This window comes from Bubalus kerabau, chromosome 5, assembly GCF_029407905.1.
Source record: "Bubalus kerabau isolate K-KA32 ecotype Philippines breed swamp buffalo chromosome 5, PCC_UOA_SB_1v2, whole genome shotgun sequence".
NCBI classification, from domain to species: domain Eukaryota; kingdom Metazoa; phylum Chordata; class Mammalia; order Artiodactyla; family Bovidae; genus Bubalus; species Bubalus kerabau.
The window spans coordinates 32131917-32156706 of NC_073628.1; the positions used below are offsets into that span (position 1 = coordinate 32131917).

At 37.6% G+C, this 24790-nt stretch overlaps 1 protein-coding gene across 1 annotated transcript in view; it reads left to right on the forward strand.

Annotated features, from left to right (window-relative positions):
* Positions 1–5620: 5620 nt before the first annotated feature.
* LUZP2 (leucine zipper protein 2) overlaps positions 5621–24790 on the forward strand; it is a 270546-nt gene continuing 251376 nt past the window's right edge. Inside the window, exons 1-2 of the mRNA XM_055581381.1 lie at positions 5621–5702; positions 14232–14294. Coding sequence (XP_055437356.1) covers positions 5628–5702; positions 14232–14294 — 138 coding nt within the window. The 5' untranslated portion in view covers positions 5621–5627. The remainder of the gene's footprint in view (positions 5703–14231; positions 14295–24790) is intronic.

Sequence of the window (24790 nt, forward strand, 5' to 3'; positions counted from 1 at the left end):
CTCTGCTTACCATCTTGTGTCTTCTCCACTGTCTTTGCCTCTTGACCCAGAAACCTCATGTCATTGAGGCAGTGACATGTTAAAAATACCAAATCGAGCATCTCTTCTTGACTCTTTTCAGTATTTCAATGAAATCTTTATTTCTTGAACATGAAATTCTCTCCAGAGTCCAATATTAAAAAGATCTCATGTAAAATATAGGTCTGAGCATGTTTTCAAAAGTACATAATTTTAACCTATTTTTACTGGTTTGAAATCATCCACCTTTTAAAACACATAAGCATTTGTGGTTCACTGAGTTAGTGGAGAATTATCAGCCATATTTTCAATAGAAATAGCTAATTAAAGCAGACCAAGTGTCACTGAAAGTTATTAGCTTTGCAGACTCTCCCATGTTTGGAAAAGATAATTAGCAAAAACATAAAAGTAGAAATGACTTCTGCATAATCCATGTGCAACACCAGTGAGGGGATTGCATTGACTGAAGAGGACAGAGTGAGTCAGGAAAGATTAGAAAACGAGGCTGTCACACGTAGACGGGGGCCATTCTTGAAAGTTGGCTGAAAGTGGACTTCAACAGAAGGCTCATTTAGGTAGCTCTGAAAAAGGATGATACAATGTAAAATGCATTTTAGGGGAATTATTCTGACAACATCGTTCAAGGCAGAAAGAAAGAGGCATAGACCAGGTTGAGAAAAGGTGGCCTAGAGAAGAGGACAGAGAGACTTCATCAGCAAGCACCAGGGCGTGAAGACAACAGCGTCAGTGTTTCTTATTGCACAAGAAACACAGATGAAGAGACAGGCTTATGCATGATGTGGAAAACGAAAAACGTATTCCTTTAGTTTGCTGCTATTTTCTTAAGTTATCTAAGGCTGTTTCTACATGACACTCAAAATATCCATGCAAACAAGGAAAAATATGACTAGAGTTGTTAAGAATTTCAGGTCATCATCATATTTGGCAGGGTATATGAATGGCAGATGATGGACCAAGTCTTTCAATGAATGGATTAAATGGAGCAAATATTTTGGAATTATGCTTTCCAAGTTTCATCCAAAACTATAAAATTTGCTTAAAATGCATAACTTATGTAATGCACAAAGTCAGAATGGAAAATTCAAACAAATCACCTACAAATAGGTGATTTCTCAAAAGTGTAATGCATTTGATATGTTTTTTTTTTTTCTGTTTAGTTAGAGATATATAAAAATCATGATTATCTGAATGTGAAAGAGGCTATGTATCTCATTTCCAAAATAAGAGAGATTGATAAATAGTAAAAGAGAAAAACCTTCTCCGACTATAAATAGTATTAATTGGTTGCGAATTTAGAAGTATTATCAGAGCTGGAAAGATTATAATGTATTGCAGATTCCATCTAGGTATATACCCGATTCCCAGTAATTCTTTGTCCTCTGGGATTATCACCTGGTCCTTCCCTAGAGAAATGGTTTCTAGACTACTTTTTATCTGACTCTGATATCACTGGATACAGATAATTAGCTCAAGGTGGCCAGCAAAACAAAACTGAATCAATTAGAATTTCCCTCTTGGAATTGTGTGCCAAGAAGCAACCAATGAAATCTCTCTGTTTAGCTGTACTAGATTATAAGTAAGTAAACTCAGAGAATATGAGGTGGCCATAAATAACCAGGTAGAGCAGCATATCTTTCCACCAAGAGGTACAGAAAAAGGAGTGTGTGTGGGTGTGCACACACGCACACAGAATTTTACATGAGAGAGAGAGAAAGTTGCATTGACTCTTGATTTTTACATTTACAAAAATATTTAGACAGCCTAGGCAATATTCATAAAAGGATCTTCAAGTTGATGGAGAGACTTTTAAGCCATACCATGTGAGGAGTGAGATTATGCAACCACAAAATAGAGACCCTGGGGGATAGAAGAGTACTCAATAATTTGGAGAAGGAAATGGCAACCCACTCCAGTATTCTTGCCTAGAAAATCCCATGGACAGAGGAGCCTGGTGGGCTACCATCCATAGGGCCACACAGAGTCAGACACAACTGAAGCCACTTAGCATGCATGTATGTCTTGAAAATAAAAAGGAATGATATATTTTAAGCTCTACAATGGTTGCTGCATAGAGATTCTAAGAAAGCGGTTTTGGACTCTGTGTACTAATGGATTTTACTATATTGAGTTCTCTGAAAAGGAAAAGAATGCCTGGGATAGCAGCAAGATTTCTTTCTGTGATGTTACTGCAATATAGGCTGGTAACCATTCGAAAAAAATACCTTCCTGTAGGGTGAGGCATTTTTATGTTTATAATTGGAAATGGAAGATGTGTGAAAGAGCTGCCTTTTAAAATTCCTTGTAACCATGCAATTCTATGCTGAAATATACTCAGCATTGGAGAAGCCTGTCACAGTTCTTTAGAATTCAAGTTTCAGTTCAGTGCCAGATAGGGACCTAGAAGAGCTCTATCCTGTGCAAATCTCACTTGGTGGACAGGGATGGTCCTTGAGCAAGTCAGCAAGAATTTCTCATTGAAGTAAAACTCACCAAGTTTGGGGGGTTTGGGGACACCTAAAGCATGAGAGCAGTGAGAATGTCCAGAAATAAGCTTGAAAAATCTAAGAGGAGATGGAGATATTCAAAAGTTTCAAAAGGATTGCTTTGCCATTCTGGTGAATAGCTTTCCTTGCCGTGAAAATGTGCAGAATTCTGTTTCTCCAGTTTTTGTTAACAGCTTCTGCAGTTTACTTTTTTTTTCTTACTCCCCATTGCCTATAGATGTCAGTATGTGGGTATTTTTTAATATATATGTATATATATATTGGATTTTATAAAATTTATATTTTATAATTTAAAACATATGTATCACTTTAAAAATAAAAATGAGAATTTTAAAATCCAGAAGTAATAAATAATTATTATAAGATTCTAATATAAAAGTTTTTAGTTGGAAATATAGTATTCCTAGGGCTTTCCTGATAGCTCAGCTGGTAAAGAATATGCCTGCAATGCAGGAGATCGTGGTTCGATTTCTGGGTCAGGAAGATCCCCAGAGAAGGGACAGGCTACCCACTCCAGTATTCTTGGGCTTCCTTGGTGGCTCAGACGGTAAAGAATCCTCCTACGAAGGCAGAGACCTGGGTTTGATTCCTGGGTTGAGAAGATTCCCTGGAGGGGCATATGGCAACCCACTCCAGGATTCTTACCTGGAGAATCCCCATGGACAGAAGAGTCTGGCCGGCTAACAGTCCATGGGGTCACAAAGAGTCAGACACGACTGCGCGACTAAACACACAGATCATGATAGTCCTGTTGTATTTTTATTCAATACTTGTTGAATATTTGAGTGTTAGGAATAGAACGTGGATCCTTCCGTCCTTCTTTTTCTCTCTGTCTCTCTCCCTCAATAGAGATATTGTAATGACTCTCTAGAATTTGAGCACATATGGTCCAGAACACAGTTCCACTACCTCTTTATGTATCAGTTTTCCATTTGCAATAAGATACTACAATTTGATGTGAAGTTTATTGAGTGCCTGGTGTACTATAAGCCTACAATATAGGTAGACATTCATAGTATATTGTGTCACAAGTCTTTGTGAAAAATATCAGAAGCAATCATGGAAATCCAGATTTTAAGTATCTGTATGTGGCACTTTGGGGGCTTGCCAGGTTGCACCTAATAGTAAAGAACCCGCCTGTTAATGCAGGAAACTTAAGAGATGAGGGTTCAAACCTTTGGTCAGGAAGACCCCCTGGAGAAGAAAATGGCAACCCACTCCAGATTCTTGCCTGGAGAATCCCATGGGCAGAGGAGCCTGGCGGGCTACAGTCCATAGAGTCGCAAAGAGTCGGACACCACTGAATCAACTTAGCAGTCAGCACATGTGACACTTCATTCTAATAAACAGTTTTAGTAAATTAAACCTATCTGAGGCTGTAATGGAAACTGAAATTTAAAATCCACTTTAAATGAAAGCATATTAAAGTTTTACCCAATCACACATAGATCATCTAAGAACCAAAGTGACTGTAATTATTTTATAACTTGTCCCTATTATGTTTTGCTTTGGTAAACAACATCCAGATTGATTACAACAATCGTATAGACTTTCATGGATAGTCCTAAAACTGAGAGTGTGACCTAGGAGTTTCTAGATAAGAAAACTGGAGGCGTCATTAAGTTCTTCTGCGTGAAGAGCAGCTTGCGTTTGTGCAGGATGTGCTAGTCAAAGAATGAACACAGGAACCTCTAGTGGTACCAGTGGTTATGACAGTGATCTCGTGTGCTGCTGCTGCTGCTAAGTCGCTTCAGTCGTGACCGACTCTGTGTGACCCCACAGATGGCAGCCTACCAGGCTCCCCCATCCCTGGGATTCTCCAGGCAAGAACACTGGAGTGGGTTGGCATTTCCTTCTCCAATGCATGAAAGTGAAAGATGAAAGGGAAGTCTCTCAGTCGTGTCCAACTCTTAGCGACCCCATGGACTGCAGCCTACCAGGCTCCTCCATCCGTGAGATTTTCCAGGCAAAAGTACTGGAGTGGGGTGCCATTGCCTTCTCCGGATCTCATGTGTAGTGAGTGATTATTTTCCAAGTATTTTGCGTGCCTTATTGTCTTCTAAACCTCATTACAAATCTACGAGGCAGTTCTGTCATTGTGCCCATTTTATGGATGGATGAAAATGAGTCTCCGAGTATACTCTCCTATTCCATAGTCTCCCTATTGTGGTTACACACCAAGAAAATATTTTTGTTCCAGAAGTTATCTTTTGGCTCTAGACTGGGAATTTTAGTCTGTAAGCTAGGTTTTCATTTGGTCTTTGCTGTTGCTTTGAAGGAGTTTAGTCCTCTAGCCATACTTAACACACTACAACACTTAACACACATACTTCACTCATATGCTGTTATCTGCTGTCTGAAGTGATAGCTTAGATGATAAAATGAAGGCACAGAAAGATAATACAATCTGTCATAATTGAGAAAATCCTAAACCTTTGAAGGAAATGCATATTTATGAAAGTATTTAATTTTTAGTGTGAGACATGGTCCGTATGTCCTAGGGAGCTTGAGACACAATGTGTATATGTGTGAAGACATGTGTTTTTTATTATCCCCAATAAATGAGCTTTCACATTAGAAATAAGTCTTTTGTTCTCTTTGTCTTTACAAAAACTCTCAGACCTTACACAAGATGTCTAAAACATAATGCTTTAGAATTAGTCAACTGGGGCATCCAAGGGAATGATGATTTTATCCTATCAGCAAGTCTATGGTGACTTTTTTTTTTTTCTTTTTTCCTGAACAGCATGTTCACACCCTAGCACGCTGTCACTAAAATTAGCTTTCCAACTCTTAATTATTTTATTGATATGATTTGACACATTACGCAGCTCTCACAGTGGGATTCTTATGAGACACAAGAGCAAGGCAATTTCTCTTAAATACAGCTTGCTTTTCGAGCTTCCATGGGAGACAGTACTCTTTACCAGAATCCTGAGTTGCATCCTGTATATTTAACTGTGTTTCTATACATTCTAGTTATGTTTCCTAAGTGTATATGTGCAGTGAAATCTTATTTCATAGTGTACAGAGTTATATTATGTCTCTCTTTTCCTCTCTGTTTTCTCCTAAACAAGAGAACAAATGAAGGCTCTCCAGGAGGCCCTGGAAAGTCAGCTTAAGGAGACAGCTGACAAAGCAGAAAAACAAGAGGCTACTGTAAGTGTTTCTTTTTTGTGTCCTTTGCTTTGGAGCTGGAGAATTGTTCATTTATTTTTTTTTCCCCAAAATCACTATTGAACAAACACACCTCGAACAAATAAAAACGAAAATACAATAAATAAAACATCATCACCAAGATTATAAAACATGCTTCATCAGCATTCATTCCAAAAATAATATGTATTTGCTTCTTAGGGGTCCACTAATTCCCAACACTTATTTATGAATGAGAAACTGAGGACAGGAGTGCTGGTGTCAGGCCCCATATCAGCAGCCCTTGGATTTGGGATGTGACCTGGAACTAAGTTAAGCTATACAGAACCCTGAGCCATGCCCTACAACCCCTGAATAGATGTCTCTCAAGGGTGGGGCTACACCATCTGCCTATTTAATCATCTCCACAGGTGATCCTGATACACCCCAAGGTTTAAGAGTGAATCTTCTCTCCAGATTTTCTCTCTCAAAATCATGTTCACTTGACCTTCATATTTCAATTTTTATGACTAATATTCCCCATAAGCAGGAGGGAGAGTGGTCTGGGTAGTAGTGCTGAAAACTAGATTTCTACCTGTTCCCCCTTTATGTACAACTTATGGGGATTGAAGCTTTTATTTTATTTGAGGGCCTGAGTCTTTTTTAAAGTATAGTCTATTAATTAAAATTATAAGGTATAGTAAGACCAACAGAAGGGCTTCCCCGGTGGCTCAGTGGTAAAGAATCTACCTACAATATAGAAGCCACAGGAGGCACAGGTTCGATCCCTGGGTCAAGAAGATCCCCTGGAAGAGGGCATGGCAGTCCACTCCAGTATTCTTGCCTGGAGAATCCCATGGACAGAGGAGCCTGGTGGGCTACAGTCCGTGGGGTTGTGAAGAGTTGGACACGACTAAAGCAACTCAGCATGAGCACACAAGAGCAACATATCAGGAAATGACTACATTTGGAAAAATAGTTATTTCCCACAGTTTCCAAGAAGGGTGACATGCCACATGACCAGGGACCATGCAGGGAAGCCCCAGGTCAGTCCCGGGGCAAATGAAGGTGGAGAAACTGTGGACAAGAGCCTCTATTGTGGTTTCTGTGGGAAGGAAGGGGTTAAGCAAGGTAAGCTGGTCTAGGATTGGCCAGTTTGAATGATTTCAGCAGGCTCTGAGACATAGGGGCTGCTTGTCAGGTTGATTATATGGGACGCCAGCTCCTTTGAGAATTGGCAGAAATGCCTGCCTTTCTTTTGCAAGGCCTCCTTGAATAATCTGAATTAGAGTATAGAATTTGCCTCTGAAACTTAGCCCTGTCTGTCATCTGGAGTAACTGCTTCCTGGAGACAGTCTTTGTAATAATGACTTGATTTTCCTAGGCGCAGATTTATTTCCTGTTAATAAATTCATTGTTATCTGTGCAGCCCAGCAGTAAAGATGAGTGCCTTTATTCTTCTCTGTTATGCCATGGCAGCACTCACTGCTAACCTAAACCTACATACAGTGCACCCTCGTGTCTAGCTCTTTGGACATATGTGTGTGCTAAGTCACTTCAGTCATGTCTGACTCTGTGCAACTCTATGGACTGACTGTAGCCCATCAGGCTCCTCTGTCCATGGGATTTCCCAGACAAGAATACTGGAGTGGGTTGCCATGCCCTCCTCCAGGGGATCTTCCCAAGTCAGGGATAGAACCTGCGTCTCTTAACGTCTCCTGCATTGGCAGGCAGGTTCTTCAGCCCTGGTGCCACCTGGGAAGCCCTTCTTTAGACACTTGTGTCACATGAAAGAGCAGACACATTTTTAGTACCACCGTGTCGATTCCTCCCCTCAAAATCTGACTCCGTGTACTGAGTGACCCTAACTGCAATCCCGTTTCTGCCTTGACTTATCATATTTAATCTCAATTTGTGCATAGCCCAGTCATAAATAATGGCATTTAGACCAGAATAGAAGTTTCCACACATACTATTTTCTCAGATTCTCACAACAAAATGGCACACTATTATTTTTGTTTAATTTTTTTTACTGAAAGTGAATAACTGTTGCTTGTATTTACACAGTTAATATTTAGAGAAGCCAAGGCATGAACCTGTGTTTAATATGTTACACAAACTGTGTCTAACATCTTAAAAGAAGAAAGCTATAATTTTTAAAGGAGCTCAGCAAAAGCTAGAATAGCCAAGTATCAGAATAATGGGGACAAGGGATGCATAGTTGGGGAGAAGAAGGTCTCTCTCAGAACCCTTCTAGTACTTTTCTTAAAATTCAGCATTGAATCTTGAGGGAGGATTTTCCTCTCCCACCCCATAATACTGTACTGAGCCAGAAACTCCCTAAATGTATTCATAACCTAACATGTGCTACAGAATAAGAATAGAAAGAAAGAAAGAAAAGAAAGGCTCCTCCATCCATGGGATTTTCCAGGCAAGATGGAAATGGCAAATGGAGTGAGTTGTCATTTCCTTCTCCAGAGGAACTTCCCGATCCAGGGATCGAACCCAGGTCTCCTGCGTTGCAGGCAGAGGCTTTACCATCTGAGCCACCAGGGAAGCACAGAATAAGAATATTCAGGTTTAAATTCCTAGTGGTTCATCTGTACACGCATGCTCAGTCACTCCAGTCATGTCCGACTCTTTGTGACCCCATGGATTGTACCCGCCAGGCTCCTCTGTCCATGGGATTTTCCAGTCAAGAATACTGGAGCAGGTTGCCTTGCCTTCCTCCAGGGGATCTGCCCAACCCAGGGACTGGACTTGTGTCTCCTGCATTGCAGGCAATTTCTTTACCCACTGAGCTACCTGGGAAGCCCAGTGGTCCATCTATTGTCTATAAAATTAAGTTCTTTAACCTGCAAGTTTCCTTATTTGAAGAATTTGGGGAATAATTCAAATTAAAATAACATGCATGATTACCCTAAAATTGTTATCTGGCATATAGTTTAAACAGAAACTAAATTTAATCTACTCAATAGAAAGAAAACAATTGTAATAAATAAAATTTCCAATTGAAAGAATAATGTAGGAAAAAAATTACTGATAGCCAAAGTTTCAATGTATTTTAATAAATGTTTAAATAAATAGTTAAACAATTCCTTATGTTTTGAAAATATATAAAACATTTCCTAATAACTCTTTAGTTACTAAGAAATAATAAAATATGTAAAGAAATAATAATAATGAAGACACTATGTGCCAGTGTAATAGTTGAGGTAGATTCAGAGCTTTGCATGCATTTTTTCCAGAAAGACAGAATACTAGCAACAAAAATTCAAGAAGTTTTTGAAAAAGCAAAACATCAGTGTAAGAAAGACAGTATTATAAAAGTTGGTGAAGACGACAATAAAATAGAAAAAAAAATGATTAAGTTATTTGAAAAGACTGATAAATAGGCTTTGAGAAAGATTAAGAATAAAAAGACTCCAATTTTAAAATGTTTAATTAAAAGAGAGCTAATAGTCATAACAGGAATTAAACAAAATAAGTTATTATGAGCAACAGGTCACTGGTACATTTAAAATGTACATGTAAATTCCTAGATGAATAAATATAAAATGCTAACATTTTTGCAAGAAGAAATGTAATACTTGAATAACTGAATACATTCAAAATTTTATTATGCTGAAAGACCTCTTTTCCCATATATTCCAGGGCTAGAAGGTGACTTCTACCAATTTTTAAAGATAAGCTAATTTCAAATACTGACTAATTTGCTTCAGTTGTGTCCAATTATTTGTGACCCCATGGACTGTAGCCCACCAGGCTTCTCTGTCCATGTGATTCTCCAGGCAAGAATACTGGAGTGGCTTGCCATTTCGTACTGCAGGGGGTCTTCTCAACCCAGGGATCGAAGTCAAGTCTCTTATGTCTCCTGCACTGGCAGGCAGGTTATTTACCACTAGCGCCATCTGAGACCCAATTTCAAATATAGGCAAATAATTTCTGAAAAATAGAAAAAAGTTTGAAAACTTTCATCTAATTTTATGAACATCATCACTTATTATTCCAAAATCAATTAATGGCTATATATATAAATTAATAGCTATTTTTCTACTAATGAATGTACATGTAAAAATTCTATAAGAGAAAATTAAAGATTATGTTAACAAAATATATCATCAAGATCAATGAATGCAAACACCCATGGAAATAAATAATACTTGTCTTTTGGAGGGAATGTGTTTGTGTTTTGAGTTGAATGATGAGTAAGTCCTAAGTCAAAGTACAAAAATAGATGACAGAAAGCTTAACAAATATGGGAATAAAATATATTTAATTAGTAGAAGTATTATTTTTAATGTATATCTGGTAGAATCTAGAAAAAAAATAGATTTCATACTACTGGGACTCCTCATTTCCAAACTTTGGTAAAGACTCAAAATGTTTGTGCTTTTTCTCCTTATTGAGGATTAAATAAGTATATAATTGTTGCAAATAATTCAGTGATTATTCTTTCTGCTAGAAAGACTCTAGTTGATGTAGTTTAATGTTGGCTAAGAAGGGGACAGTGAGAAATATAAACTGCTCATTCCCAACTAGAGGGAAAACATTTGGATTTGATATTGTAAATATTGTCATGCTATTTTAGACTTAGGAGCAAATACTCTTATGTGCTGCCCTTGATTACATATCTGATTACTCTGCCTTTTTCCATAAAAGAAGACTGTATATTTTATGCAAAAGATGTTGCAAATACCCATATTAGTAAGTCCAACTCTGTGCAACCCTATGGACTACAGCCTGCCAGGCTCCTCTGTCCATAGGATTCTCCAGGCAAAAATACTGGAGTGGGTTGCCATGCCCTCCTCCAGGGGATTTTCCTGACCCAGTGGTCAGAACCCTAGGGATAAAACTTGCATCTTTTGTGTCTCCTGCATTGGCAGGTGGGTTCTTTACCACTAGCACCACCTGAGAATCCCCAGTAAGTCCATAGTAAAACGTTATAAAACTTGAAGGTGATAGTACTTTTAAATCACAAAAATATAAAAGAAGACAAAATTTTGAAAAATAAAATGAAAAAACATTTTAATGAAAATTAAAAATAAAGCTGTCTTGATCTAATTCCATTTGCAAATACTTTTTATGAACATGTGAGCATCTGTTTTGATCTCTAAGCAGATAGTGGAGTAGCAAATCCTACAAACTTGTGTCCCGTATGAAAAACCTAACAAACAGCAAGAAAGGATGATCTATCAGATGTAGCCAGAGTAATTAAATCCATTAATGCTCTCTGGATGCATTTCACCACTCTTGTTAATTTTTATGGCTTAACTTGCCCTAAGTGAGACATAATTAGTATGAAGGCAAGAATTAGCTTCAAGCTCTGACTCTCATTAAGAATAAGGAATTACGGCCATCTATTCTTTACTCAATGTAAATAAGTGTTATTTTCTGTCTCTCGGAACTATTTCACTTCTGATTTTCCAGGAATCTTAACACCTGCTGGGATTCTAGACCAGTGGTTTCAAAATGCCATGACTTTTGAATATTCTGAATATATTGTATGTCCTGAATAATTGAACATTGCATTCCCAAGTCTCTGTCCTTTTTTTAGTCTTGACATTGCAGTATATCTTCATTACACTGTTAATTAAAGTTAAGTGTTAATTATGGAGAACATATAATAAATAGTATCAAAATGTGAGGATTTGGGGAAAATTATGGCATCATTGATAAGCTAATATGGGGTCACTGTCCCCATGGTCCCCGATGGCTCACACGGTAAAGAATCTGCCTGCATTGTGGGAGACCTGGGTTTGATCTGTGGGTTGGGAAGATCCCCTGGAGAAGGAAACGGCAACCCTCTCCAATATTTTTGCCTGGAAAATCCCACAGATGGAGGAGCCTGGCAGGCTACAGTCCATGAGGTTGCAGAGAGTTGGACATGACTAAGCGACTAACACTTTCACTTTCATGGCATCACTGAAACACCAGGTTATTCATACAATCAAGACAGCTTTAAGTAGTTCATAACCAAAACTAAAGACAAATCTGTACATACCAAAATTTCCTGGTGCCCATTAAGTACTGAGGTAGAGTATTGTAAGTCCTGATGGTTTGCATTTCTTTTTGTAGTTTAAGTGTCTGACTGATACGCCAATAAAATTTTTTTAATTAAAAAAAAAAGATTTCCAGTTTTTTAAGGAATCTCCACACTGTTCTCCATAGTGGCTGTACTAGTTTGCATTCCCACCAACAGTGTAAGAGGGTTCCCTTTTCTCCACACCCTCTCCAGCATTTATTACTTGTAGACTTTTGGATCACAGCCATTCTGACTGGTGTGAAATGGTACCTCATGGTGGTTTTGATTTGCATTTCTCTGATAATGAGTGATGTTGAGCATCTTTTCATGTGTTTGTTAGCCATCTGTATGTCTTCTTTGGAGAAATGTCTATTTAGTTCTTTGGCCCATTTTTTGATTGGGTCATTTATTTTTCTGGAGTTGAGCTGTAGGAGTTGCTTGTATATTCTCGAGATTAGTTGTTTGTCAGTTGCTTCATTTGCTATTATCTTCTCCTGTTCTGAAGGCTGTCTTTTCACCTTGCTAATAGTTTCCTTTGATGTGGGTCATAGAGGATCCTGCTGTGATGTATGTCAGAGAGTGTTTGCCTATGTTCTCCTCTAGGAGTTTTATAGTTTCTGGTCTTACGTTCAGATCTTTAATCCATTTTGAGTTTATTTTTGTGTATGGTGTTAGAAAGTGTTCTAGTTTCATTCTTTTACAAGTGGTTGACCAGATTTCCCAGCACCACTTGTTAAAGAGATTGTCTTTAATCCATTGTATATTCTTGCCTCCTTTGTCAAAGATAAGGTGTCCATATGTGTGTGGATTTATCTCTGGGCATTCTATTTTGTTCCATTGATCTATATTTCTGTCTTTGTGCCAGTACCATACTGTCTTGATAACTGTGGCTTTGTAGTAGAGCCTGAAGTCAGGTAGGTTGATTCCTCCAGCTCCATTCTTCTTTCTCAATATCGCTTTGGCTATTCGAGGTTTTTTGTATTTCCATACAAATTGTGAAATTATTTGTTCTAGCTCTGTGAAGAATGCTGTTGGTAGCTTGATAGGGATTGCATTGAATCTATAGATTGCTTTGGGTAGTATACTCATTTTCACTATATTGATTCTTCCAATCCATCAAAGATTCATTCTGATATTTGGCAAAACTAATACAGTTATGTAAAGTTTAAAAATAAAATAAAATTAAAAAAAATAAATAAAAACCAATCAAAAAAAAAAAAAAAAAAGATTTGATTGTAGTAGTGGCCACTTCAAAGAGGCCTTTCTCCAATAAACACTTTGCCAACCACTGACTTGAAGAATCAGCTGTACCTCCCACCTCTGCTCCCCAGTGAGCCTTTTTTTTTTTTTTTCAGAGGTTTTGGTTAAGTTTGTTAACTAACCTTTGGGGCTTCTTGATTTTTGTTTTGTTTAGTGATTTTCTGTTCTCCCCTTTAAATAGCCACTCGTATTTTAAAGTCACCAATAAAGAGTGAACATTCTGAAACCCTAGGCCCCCACTCTCCACCCCAATAAAAGCAGAACCCCAGGTTCATGGACTCCTTCTCATTCTCTCTCCTCACAAACTCCCTCAAACTATACCATGTAATTTCCTGGACTCAGAAGTCATAAACCCTTATTTTTTTTTTCAAACTTTCCTGACGGTTATTGCTGAAGGCATCTTGCAGTGATAAACAGAACCACAAGAGTTGGTCCAGCCCATAACAGTGGTAACCAGTTAGTTGATACCAGCCCAGAGCAGTAGAAATGGGTATAAAAGCTATTTTGGGGGAGACATATACTACTGCTTTGCACACATATCTAATTTTGATTGTCATCAAGTCCTTCTAGTGATAACTTTGTTTTATCCATCAAATTGAAATGAGTATAACTCACATTTTCAGGTTGCTGTCAGTACCTTCATGATTCAAACTTAACTTTGAAAATTGTTATGGCCGAAATGATGGACATAGTTCTCAGGCTTCTGCTTCTATTTTATATGTAGTTTGACCATCAAAAATTGTTTGATTTAGATTTTGTTACCATTTGGTTACAGATTTCAACAATATTGTATATAGGCAGAAACCTCTTGGTTTCTTTAGCACAGTATTTATAAGGGTCCATGCTTCAGGTGAGGAGTGTCACTGTGCAATTCCGCTCATACTTGGCCATATGTCAGAAATACCTGGAGAGTGTTTTAATAAAAGAGATTCCTAGGCCCAACCCTAGACTCTAGCTGTGTTTAGGAACCATATTTTTAAAAATTAAGCTTTATACAGGTGAAAGAATCAAAGTCATAATGTGCATTTCTCAATTAAAATACAATATCTCATTACATAAGAAAAAGAGTATTTTTATATAATTAGCAGATATATTTATGAATTGGGCAATAAAAGTTTGGTTAATGAAAAATTAATCCTTTGTTCTTTTTCCATATTTGTTGACAGAGATAATCATTAGGTTATACTTCAAAAATTGTGAAAATAAACTTATAAAAGCTATAGAAATAAATGTGAAATGCATCTACATAATATCCTCTTTATTTTCAGATTAATTTTCTAAAGACTGAAATGGAAAGAAAGAGCAAAATGATTCGAGATCTCCAGAATGAGGTAAGACTTATATTTCAGGGAGTTTTATGGAAGTCAAAGAATATGCACAAATACAAATATTGATTTGCCATAAACTTTAGAGTATTGGTCACATTTGATTTTGGCCTTTAGCTGTGTACTAATGGAGAGAAATTATAAGGTTAAGAATTTCAGAGAGGATAATTCCTAATTTAATTGTGGTATGTGTGATATGTGATATCACATATGTGATAATGTTATTAGTTCATAATCTCCAATTTATTTATCCTTCTAATAATATTTTGTTTTGACAATATTAAAAATTATTTTTATTTCATAAATGTATTTATCTACATAATTCTGGCACAGGAGCTGATGAAGAAAGTTAATTAGAAATGGACTTCATGTTAGGAAAAGCCAATCTAGAATCAAAAAATTATGTGAGATAATTTTAAACTAAAGAGACTTGAATACAAGCAAATAAGTTGTAACTACTCTCCTTACAGTCTTTAAAATGTAAGAACCCTATAAAATGCTGTGTGCATTTTTTTCTCTTTTGATTTTTTTGTCTATCTTGTTATACAACTACTTTATTTTCTAGATTTTTTCACATGTATATTCCGCCTCTTTATTTCTTTTTTTCTTGACTGCAATTAGTTATGTAGGACTATTAAACCATTAATTAAACTATTAATCATGCATCTTCTTTGATCAACCCCCCTAGGTTAATTTTAAATCTCAATCAATTGCTTTACCCATTACTATTCTCCTTTACTTTCCTTCCTTCCTTACTCCCTCCCTCCCTTCCTTCCTTCTTCAGTTTTTTTGTTGAAGCATTGCAGCAACAGATGAGCTACATTATTCCTAAATTGATACTACTTTTATGTCCAGGTTGAAAAACAGTCTTTATAAATGTCTTGGTATCAAGATTTAGCATTTGTCCTCTGATTATTACATTAAAATGATTTATCATACATGCAAAAAATGTATCATACATGCAAAAAAATGATAAAGGAAAACAAGAAAAGTTTTAAGTGGCTTTCTTATGATTCTATTTCCATTTCTTTCTAATGATTTTTTCCTCTAACTCTTCTGAAGAAATTCTAATGAGATGAACTTGATAATGTTTGTCCTGAAGCCTAAATCTTCCTGGATTTAATGTTTATAGTGGAAAATGTCAGCAAAGTAGAGTTACTGAAATACTGGGCTTACTAGATACTTTCTTGTTCACTGGGGCTCAGAGAGGGCTAGACTACTCAAGTCTAAAACTTACCATGGGTCATTTAAGGTAAAAGGAATATTTAAAACAAAATTAAAACCATTATTAAAATCAGAAAGAAAATACATTTGGGTTTGTACACAGACACCCATACACATACACACAAAAATATAAACTTGGTTGTATAATAGTGAAAGGATTATGGGCTAATTTATATCTCTGTATATGTATTATCAGTTAACTTTTAATCATAGATAATTTTTTTTAATTTAGAATTCAACCAGTGAGGAAGCTTTTTCATAATCAAACTATAAATTATTCATAACAGGTACAGATGAGGATTAATAAAATATTTTATTTGCTTCCAGGGGATATGTTTTAAGTTTAATATTAATTTTCTAGTGTGTAGATTAGAATAATTCTAAAAGCAGTACAACTCTTCAGAAGTAATGACTGCCAAATGTAAGTCTGATAAGTAAATTTGCTCTTTACTTTCATCCTATTGAAAATCTGCAAGATGATAATTGATAGCCGGAAAAAGTTATTGACTTCTCTAACAAAACCTAGTGGTAAACTTCTAAACTGAATGCTTTTAGTTTAACTCGTTTATATGAATTCCTTGAAATTTTAGATTTATTGTTTTGACAAATAATCAGTATGTAGAAATTGAACAAAATAATGGATCCATACTCTACACAATAAAAGTATATGGACGTCCACTGCCCAAAAGATTCAGAAGTAAGAAAATAAAAAGGTAAATTGATTAAACAAAATGCGAAGTGGTGAGGGAGATCATACGCGTATAAAGGGATTTGGGAGAGAAGACTGAAGTCTCGTGAATAATGTCCGGCTCTAGGTGAGTGATCACACCATTGTGATTATATGGGTCATTAAGATCTTTTTTTATAGTTCTTTCATGTTTTCTTGCCACTTCTTCTTAACATCTGCTTCTGTTAGGTCCATACCATTTCTGTCCTCTATGGTTGCCATCTTTGCATGAAATGTTCCCTTGGTATCTCTTATTCTCTTGAAGAGATGTGTAGTCTTTCCCATTGTGTTGTTTCCCTCTATTTCTTTGCATTGATCACTGAGAAAGGCTTTCTTATCTCCCCTTGCTGTTCTTTGGAACTCTTCATTCAAATGGGTATATCTTTCCTTTTCTCCTTTGCTTTTCACTTCTCTTCTTTTCACAGCTATTTGTAAGGCCCCCTCAGACAACCATTTTGCCTTTTTGCATTTCTTTTTCTTGGGGATGGTCTTGATCCCTGCCTCCTGTACAATGTCACGAATCTCCATCCATAGTTCTTCAGGTACTCTGTCTATCAGATCTAATCCCTTGAATCTATTTGTCACTTCCACTGTCCCTGAATCTATTTGTCACTTCCACTGTATGGATATGAGAGTTGGGCTGTGAAGAAGGCTGAGCACTGAAGAATTAATGCCTTTGAACTGTGGTGTTGGAGAAGACTCTTGAGAGTCCCTTAGACTGCAAGGAGGTCCAACCATTCCATTCTGAAGGAGATCAACCCTGGGATTTCTTTGGAAGGAATGATGCTAAGGATGAAACTCCAGTACTTTGGCCACCTCATCAGAGTTGACTCATTGGAAAAGACTCTGATGCTGGGAGGGATTGGGGGCAGGAGGAGAAGGGGACAACAGAGGATGAGATGGCTGGATGGCATCACTGACTCGATGGACGTGAGTCTGAGTGAACTCCGGGAGTTGGTGATGGACAGGGAGGCCTGGCGTGCTGGGATTCCTGGGGTCACAGAGAGTTGGACACAACTGAGCAACTGAACTGAACTGAACTGAACTGTATAATTGTAAGGGATTGGGTTTAGGTCATACCTGAATGGCCTAGTGTTGTTTTTTTTTACATCCCCCCTACATTCTTCAATTTCAGTCTGAATTTTGCAATAAGAGTTTATGATCTGAGCCAAGGTCATCCATTTTTACACTTAATTATTTATTTTGCAGTTTGTATTTGGGTATTATATCGTTATAACAAATATGAAAATTTGCACCAAAGCTTAGAATTCTCTTTGATTTGCACATTTAAAACAACTTGTCTCCATTGTCACTTCTAATTTTTGTAATTTTTTCTGTTGTTTCTTATAGGATAAAATAAGTCTCTCTAGTTAGTAAAGAATCTGCCTGCAATGCAGGAGACCCCAGTTCAATTTCTGGGTCGGTAAGATCTGTTGGAGAAGTGAAAGGCCACCCATTCCAGTTATTTGGGGCTTCCTTTGTGGCTCAGCTGGTAAAGAATCTGCCTATAATGCAGGAGACCTTGGTTTGATCCCGGGGTTGGGGAGATCCACTGGAGAAAGGAAAGGCTACCCACTCCAGGATTCTGGTCTGGAGACTTCCACGGACTGTATATATAGTCCATGGTGTCGCAAAGAGTCGGGCACAACTGAGCAACTTTCACATAGTGGTCCTAGACATAGAAAAGGCTCAGGGGAGAAATAGGATAATACATAGTTATTGAAATATGAGGAAAAATTAAGCATTGGGGCAAGCATTTCTGATTTGTTTGAAACTCCTCAATGAAATATGAAAGTTTGATAATATTCAGAATTTTTTAAAGGAACACATAGCTGGAAATATTCGAACTGTGCTCAGTCCTGTTTAATTCTTTGTGGCCCCATGGACTGCAGCCTGCTGGGTTCCTTTCTCCATGGAATTTTCCTGGCAAGAATACTGGAGTACATTGCCATTTCCTACTCCAGGGGATCTTCCCAACCCAGGAATTGAACCTGTGTCTCCTACATCTCTTGTATTTGCAGGTGAATTTTTTTTATCACTAGTGCCACCTGGGAAGCCCAGTAATACTAGAATTAGATTAATATTAAAACATATATTAATACTATATTAAATTATATTCTGTATTAAATTAGTGAGTTCAGTTCAGTTCAGTCCCTTAGTCCTGTCCAACTCTTTGCGACCCCATGAATTGCAGCACGCCAGGCCTCCCTGTCCATCACCAAATCCCAGAGTTTACCCAAACCCATGTCCATTGAGTCGGTGATGCCATCCAACCATCTCATCCTCTGTCGTTCCCTTCTCCTCCTGCCCTCAGTCTTTCCCAGCATCAGGGTCTTTTCAAATGAGTCAGCTCTTTGCATCAGGTGGCCAAAGTACTGGAGTTTCAGCTTTACCATCAGCCCTTCCAATGAACACCCAGGACTGATCTCCTTTAGGATGGACTGGTTGGATCTCCTTGCAGTCCAAAGGACTCTCAAGAGTCTTCTCCAACACCACAGTTCAAAAGCATCAATTCTTCTGTGCTCAGCTTTCTTTATAGTCCAACTCTCACATCCATACATGACCACTGGAAAAACCATAACCTTTACTAGACGGACCTTTGTTGGCAAAGTAATGTCTCTGCTTTTCAATATGCTGTCTAGGTTGGTCATAACTTTCCTTCCAAGGAGTAAGTGTCTTTTAATTTCATGGCTGCGATCACCATCTGCAGTGATTTTGGAGCCCAGAAAAATACAGTCAGCCATGGTTTCCACTGTTTCCCCATCTATTTGCCATGAATGGAGAAGGAAATGGCAATCCACTCCACTATTCTTGCCTGGAAAATCCCATGGATGGAGGAGCCTGGTCAGCTGCAGTCCATGGAGTTGCAAAGAGTCGGACACGACTGAAGGACCTCACTTCACTTTCACTTTGCCATGAAGTGACGGGATGAGATACCATGATCTTATTTTTCTGAGTGTTGAGCTATAAGCCAACTTTTTCACTCTCCTCTTTCACTTTCATCAAGAGGCTTTTTAGGTCCTCTTCACTTTCTGCCATAAGGGTGGTGTCATCTGCATGCTGCTGCTGCTGCTGCTAAGTCGCTTCAGTCATGTCCGACTCTGTGCGACCCCATAGACGGAAGCCCACCAGGCTCCACCGTGCCTGGGATTCTCCAGGCAAGAACACTGGAGTGGGTTGCCATTTCCTTCTCCAATGCATGGAAGTGAAAAGTGAAAGTGAAGTCGCTCAGTCGTGTCCGACTCTTCGAGAGCCCATGGACTACAGCCTACCAGGCTCCTTCATCCATGGGATTTTCCAGACAAGAGTACTGGAGTGGGTTGCCATTGCCTTCTCCGGTCATCTGCATATCTGACATTATTGATATTTCGCTTACCCCACAACCCCTACTCTTTTCTGTGATGGTTAGTTTTAGTATAGATGCTTATGATTGATTGTTTCCATGAAAATTATTCAAGATAGTTCAAGGTAAGAATAAAAATAAGAAATCATGTTTTTTAAAAGTAGTAATCATGAAGTCAGGCACCATAAAACTGAAACTTACTCTGTCCAGTGATAGAAATCAGATGTGGCAAAACTACTCCCTATAGCAGGTTTTCCCTCACACTATTTCATGGCTCTGATTTTCTTTCTTTCTGGTCTCTCAGTTATTTTGCTCATTTGTTTTTCACACAACTCATATAGTTTAACCCAACTTTGAAATATTAATCTGCCCTCTCTATCTCCTACTAATAACTGATTTAATCTTCTTTAATATTTCGATCTATTTCTATTGTTATAAAGCCTGGCTAAAAAACTTTGCTAGAGGTCAAGTCACTGTCCAATCTGTGGATTTTCAAAACATTCCAAACAACCATTGACACATATGCAGTTATAGGAAAAGTAAAACATGGGTTTTTAGGGGCCATGTATCAGTCACTGTTCTCAGATGTGAAAGAAAGCAACCTCTGATAAGAAAATGACTTATTAAGCCATTTAGAGACCTCAGCAATGTGTTAGGAGAGGTGTACATACAGTTTGTAGACTAAGCTTTAGGAACAACTCCACAAACAAACCTCAGAGCTGGCTCTCTCAGGTCTGGGCTACCTCTGCCAAGATTAAGAAGCTGCCAGCCAACGTTACCTTTCCATCACAGGGGACTCCAGGTTCGCATAACCATAACCCTGTGCATCAGACAATGGGTAACATCTAACCCATGTAACTAACTGCTGTATCTACATTTTTCAGGGATCATGTCTAATTAGCAAAACGTAAACTAAGTTTTGTTTTCCCAAGAGCTGCAATGAACTTTAGAAACAGAGAGGATTTGTTTGTTTTATTTCTAACTTGTTTGCTTTAATTTTTCCTTTGGAAAAGGGGATTAACACTATGAAAAAACTGCTCACATTGTGGAAACAATATTACAAAATGTGGTTGTGTGTGTATTAATTTTTCTTAAAAAAGAATTAGAGTCTGTGCCAACTAGCTTGAATATAAGCTAAGCCATCATTGAAGGGTTGTGAGTAGTTGACAGATATGCTTCAAGTAACATTTATAAAGTATCCATTTGTGTACATGTGTGCATATTACAATATTTTGTGTGTATATGTAGCCTCTTACCTGTCTTTTATCATCTGATTTTAGCTTTGCTTTTGTATGAATTATTTCCTCAACTAGATGCTGACTCTTCAAAGTTATAATCTTATTTTCCCTAAAATGTTATAATTCAGATTTTTTCAGACACACACAACACAGGGCCAGAACTCTGTTTACATGAGAGTAAACTTAAGCCATACTTAAGCCTATACTTAGCACCAGTGAATTCAATAAACTGAATAAACGTTGGCCACTGTGTCCACACTTGGAGATGGAAGCTAGTCTCCCTAATTTGCTATTCTCTTCAATAGGGATGGTTAGAGACCCTGCAAGATATCAGGGAGTATCTGACCATCCTGAGATTATTAGATAACAGAAAAAAAAATGTGAAAGTACATACTGTATTTTTCAAAGACAGGATATAGATTCTCAGGGAGAGTCCATGACTGAAACAAAAAATAATAAGGGTCAATAACCTCTGATCTAGAGAAAGCTCTAGTAAAGTTAAAGAAGAAAACCCATTTTGGTTCAATTCTTGTGGCTGCAAGTGTCTGTAAAATAAAATATTCTGTCTTCTTGCCTCAATAAGCACACTCAAGTGAAACTGATGGGATATTTCATAATGTGATAGAGTGCTCCAGGGTCACCATTCTGAGATGGATTCTCATGCTTGCCTACAGATTAATCATTTTGAGTCAAATATGTACTGAGTCCAGGACATGCCTGAGATGTTTTCAAATAATTTCATTACAACTTTCTCACTTTAATAAAGTGATTATTTCCGAGAGATGTTGGCCAACTGGTTATCTTGGTTAATTGTGTATCTAGTGTCTAAAGTCTATTGTAACCCATGTGTACTAAGTCCTAGGGCTACTGAAATAAAGTAACATAAGCTGGGTGGCTTAGAACAATAAGAGTGTACTCTCTCACAGATCAAAGGATAGAAGTCTAAAATCAAAAAAGTGCGACAAGGCCATGCTCCATCTGAAGGTTCTGGAGAGTAATCAGGCTTCACTGCTTCCTACTTCCTGGTGCCTCGTGGCAATCCTTGACATTCTTCAGCTTGTCAAGAATCTCTCCTTCATCTTCCTGTGGCCTTGTCTGTGAATCTCTTTTTTTCCTCCTCTTCTTTATGGACACCTGTTATTGGATTTGGGACCCACCATCATCCAGTATAACCTGATTTTATCTTAATTACACGTACAGAAATACTTCTTATAAATAAGAGCACATCTTGAGGTTCCAGATAGACATGAATTTTAGGGTGATACAATTCAAACAACTCTACCTACCTACCATCTATGCCATTTTATATATTTTAGGTAAACAGCTTAGGCATTTTTTTTTTTTTTGAACAGGAAAGGAGGGAACATTTTACTAGGTATAAGTCTTACTCAATATTTTAATAGTGAAAGAGAAACAGTTTTATTAGATACAAATCTGTCTATGAAAGTACTTTTAATACTGCTTTTGGATGCATATATAAGGTTTATTGGGCTTCCCAGGTGGCGCTAGTGGTAAAGAACCCACCTGCCAATGGAAGAGACATAAGAGACACTGACTTGATCCCTGGATCAGGAAGATCCCCTGGAGGAGGGCATGGCAACCCACTCCAGTATTCTTGCCTGGAGAATTCCATGGACAGAGGACCCATGGATTTTATTTATCTACAATAAAAACAGATTGAAATTAGCATTAGCATTTTAAAATAAAATATTGTAAAGGGGCAGATGAAGGCAATATCTTCAGTGTGGTGGCCACTGAAAATATCATTGAAGGGTGAGTTTCGAAAGAAAAGTACTTAGAACTTATGGCTATTTCTTCATAATCAAAAAGCAAGCTTAAAAAAGGTGAATACCTCAGAAGTTTTCTTGTAGATGAAAAGATTTTTAGTTGCTGTGAAGGAAGTAGTTAATTTTTATGATTGTAGATGAATCCAATTTCAGGCCAGTTAACTTGCAAAGAATACTTTTTTTGGTCCTAAAATCAATGCTGTAAGTATGTGTTATTAAAAAATGGGTTGGAAGCAGCCAAACTGATTGATACAGCCAGAGTAAAAAAAAAAAAAACAAAAATAAATCTGAAAACTTCCACTATCAGATACAATTACAACAAACTTTCTGGTTTACAAGGACACAGACTTTTTACTCAGCATTTCTGAAATAAACCAGGACTGCTTATGAGAGATTACAGTCTACCTAAAATCTCATTTTATTTACTGTTGCAATCAGTTAATTCCACCAAGTTCAAACTTCCTTCTTGAGAATGTTGCCTAGATGCTAACATTGTCCCCAATTTTAGGAATAATTTTCCTTTGAAATCATGTCTTGTGCCCCTGACTGCATCTGGGTCACTGTTTCTGTTCTGTGATAAGGAATATCTATTATTCTCTCATGCTTCAGGTAAGGGGAGTGTTTTGTTTATTAATTTTGCATCTTCTGTAAAACATCATTTTATAAGTTTTAAACACCTAAGAATATTATTGATTTAGTAAATGAAAAAACAAAATATGAAAGACATTTAGCATATGCTTAGACATTTAGCTTGTAACAAAAGGAAATTATTATCATCATCATAGTTATTATTCTCATTGGGTGCTGAGGCAAAATGGGTTCATCAGTAAGCAATACTATGGACAAATATTTGCTTAGGGAACAGTCTTAAACACACAAATACACTAAAATTCCATACTTCATTTAAATAAAAATACCAAGGTAAGACAGGACTCTGTCTCTATAACTTATAGATAGTCTCATTCCATCTCTCACTGCGTCTCTCTCCACATGGCAAACAGGAAGTCCAAGAACTGTTTGACTAATATTCTACCAGCTTAGCAAAAATAGCCAAGCGAGACTGCCTTTTTAGATTGCATGAGCAGAAAAATCCCAAGAAAGAGTCTAAATTGTTTGTATGCCTAGATCAGTCACCATGGCCAGGGGAATGAGCACTTTGGCCAAGTCTGAGTCACATTTCTATCCTTTCTTGATGGCATCAACTTGACTCAAAATTTAGATGATTTCCCACAGGAAAGAAAGATTCGTTGCAAAAGAGTAACGAGCTATTGGACTGATAGAGTAAAATGTATAAAGAAAACCATCAAACACTTCTATTAGTCCCTGTTAGCCTCGCTCATTTTCTAACTAACCCTCAGATCAGAGCATGTAAGTAATACTTTAATCATTTCAAGTCCCAAGTCGTGAATGATGTATTTGCATTACCATATCTTTGTTAAGAATGCTCCCTTGTATATAATTACACCTTCATAACAAACATATTAAGTATCTTTGCTTCTCTCATTTTGTGTTTACTTGCCACATTCAAATTCTCAATAAAAACGACACTAGGGAATCTTTAGTCACGTGATGATATTAAGTAAATGATCTTCTTCTTTATATCTGCAAGAAAATGGAAGAACTGCTTTGTTTTCAGTCTTCGAGGGTCATGATTCTTTTGTATTTGCTTCTCAGTCCCTCCTTCGCTCCACTGGGCTTCCCTGGTAGCTCAGCTGGCAAAGAATCTGCCTGCAATGCAGAAGACCCTGGTCTGTCCCTGGGTTGGAAAGATCCCCTGGAGAAGGAAATGGCTACCCACTTCAGTGTTCTTGTCTGGAGAATTCCATGGAGAGAGGAGCCTGACAGGCTATACCGTCTGTGGGGTTGCAAAGAGTCAGACATGACTGAGCAACTTTTTTTTTTCACCCCATTATCCCTCTTTTTTGCATCAAGGGTCCAAACCAACATCAGCACTGGAACCTACTGCCTAACCATCATAATGTCCTATCTTGAAAAGAGTTCCATCCCCTTAAACTTAAGTAGTCTTTACTCAAGGACACAGACTGCATATGGATGGGGGAGAGTGTTGTAAAGATGCTACAACTAGTTGTTGTTCACTCAGTCATGGCCAACTCTTTGCAGCCTCATGCACTCTAGCATGCCAGGCTTCCCTGTCCTTCACCGTCTCCCGGAGTTTGCTGAAA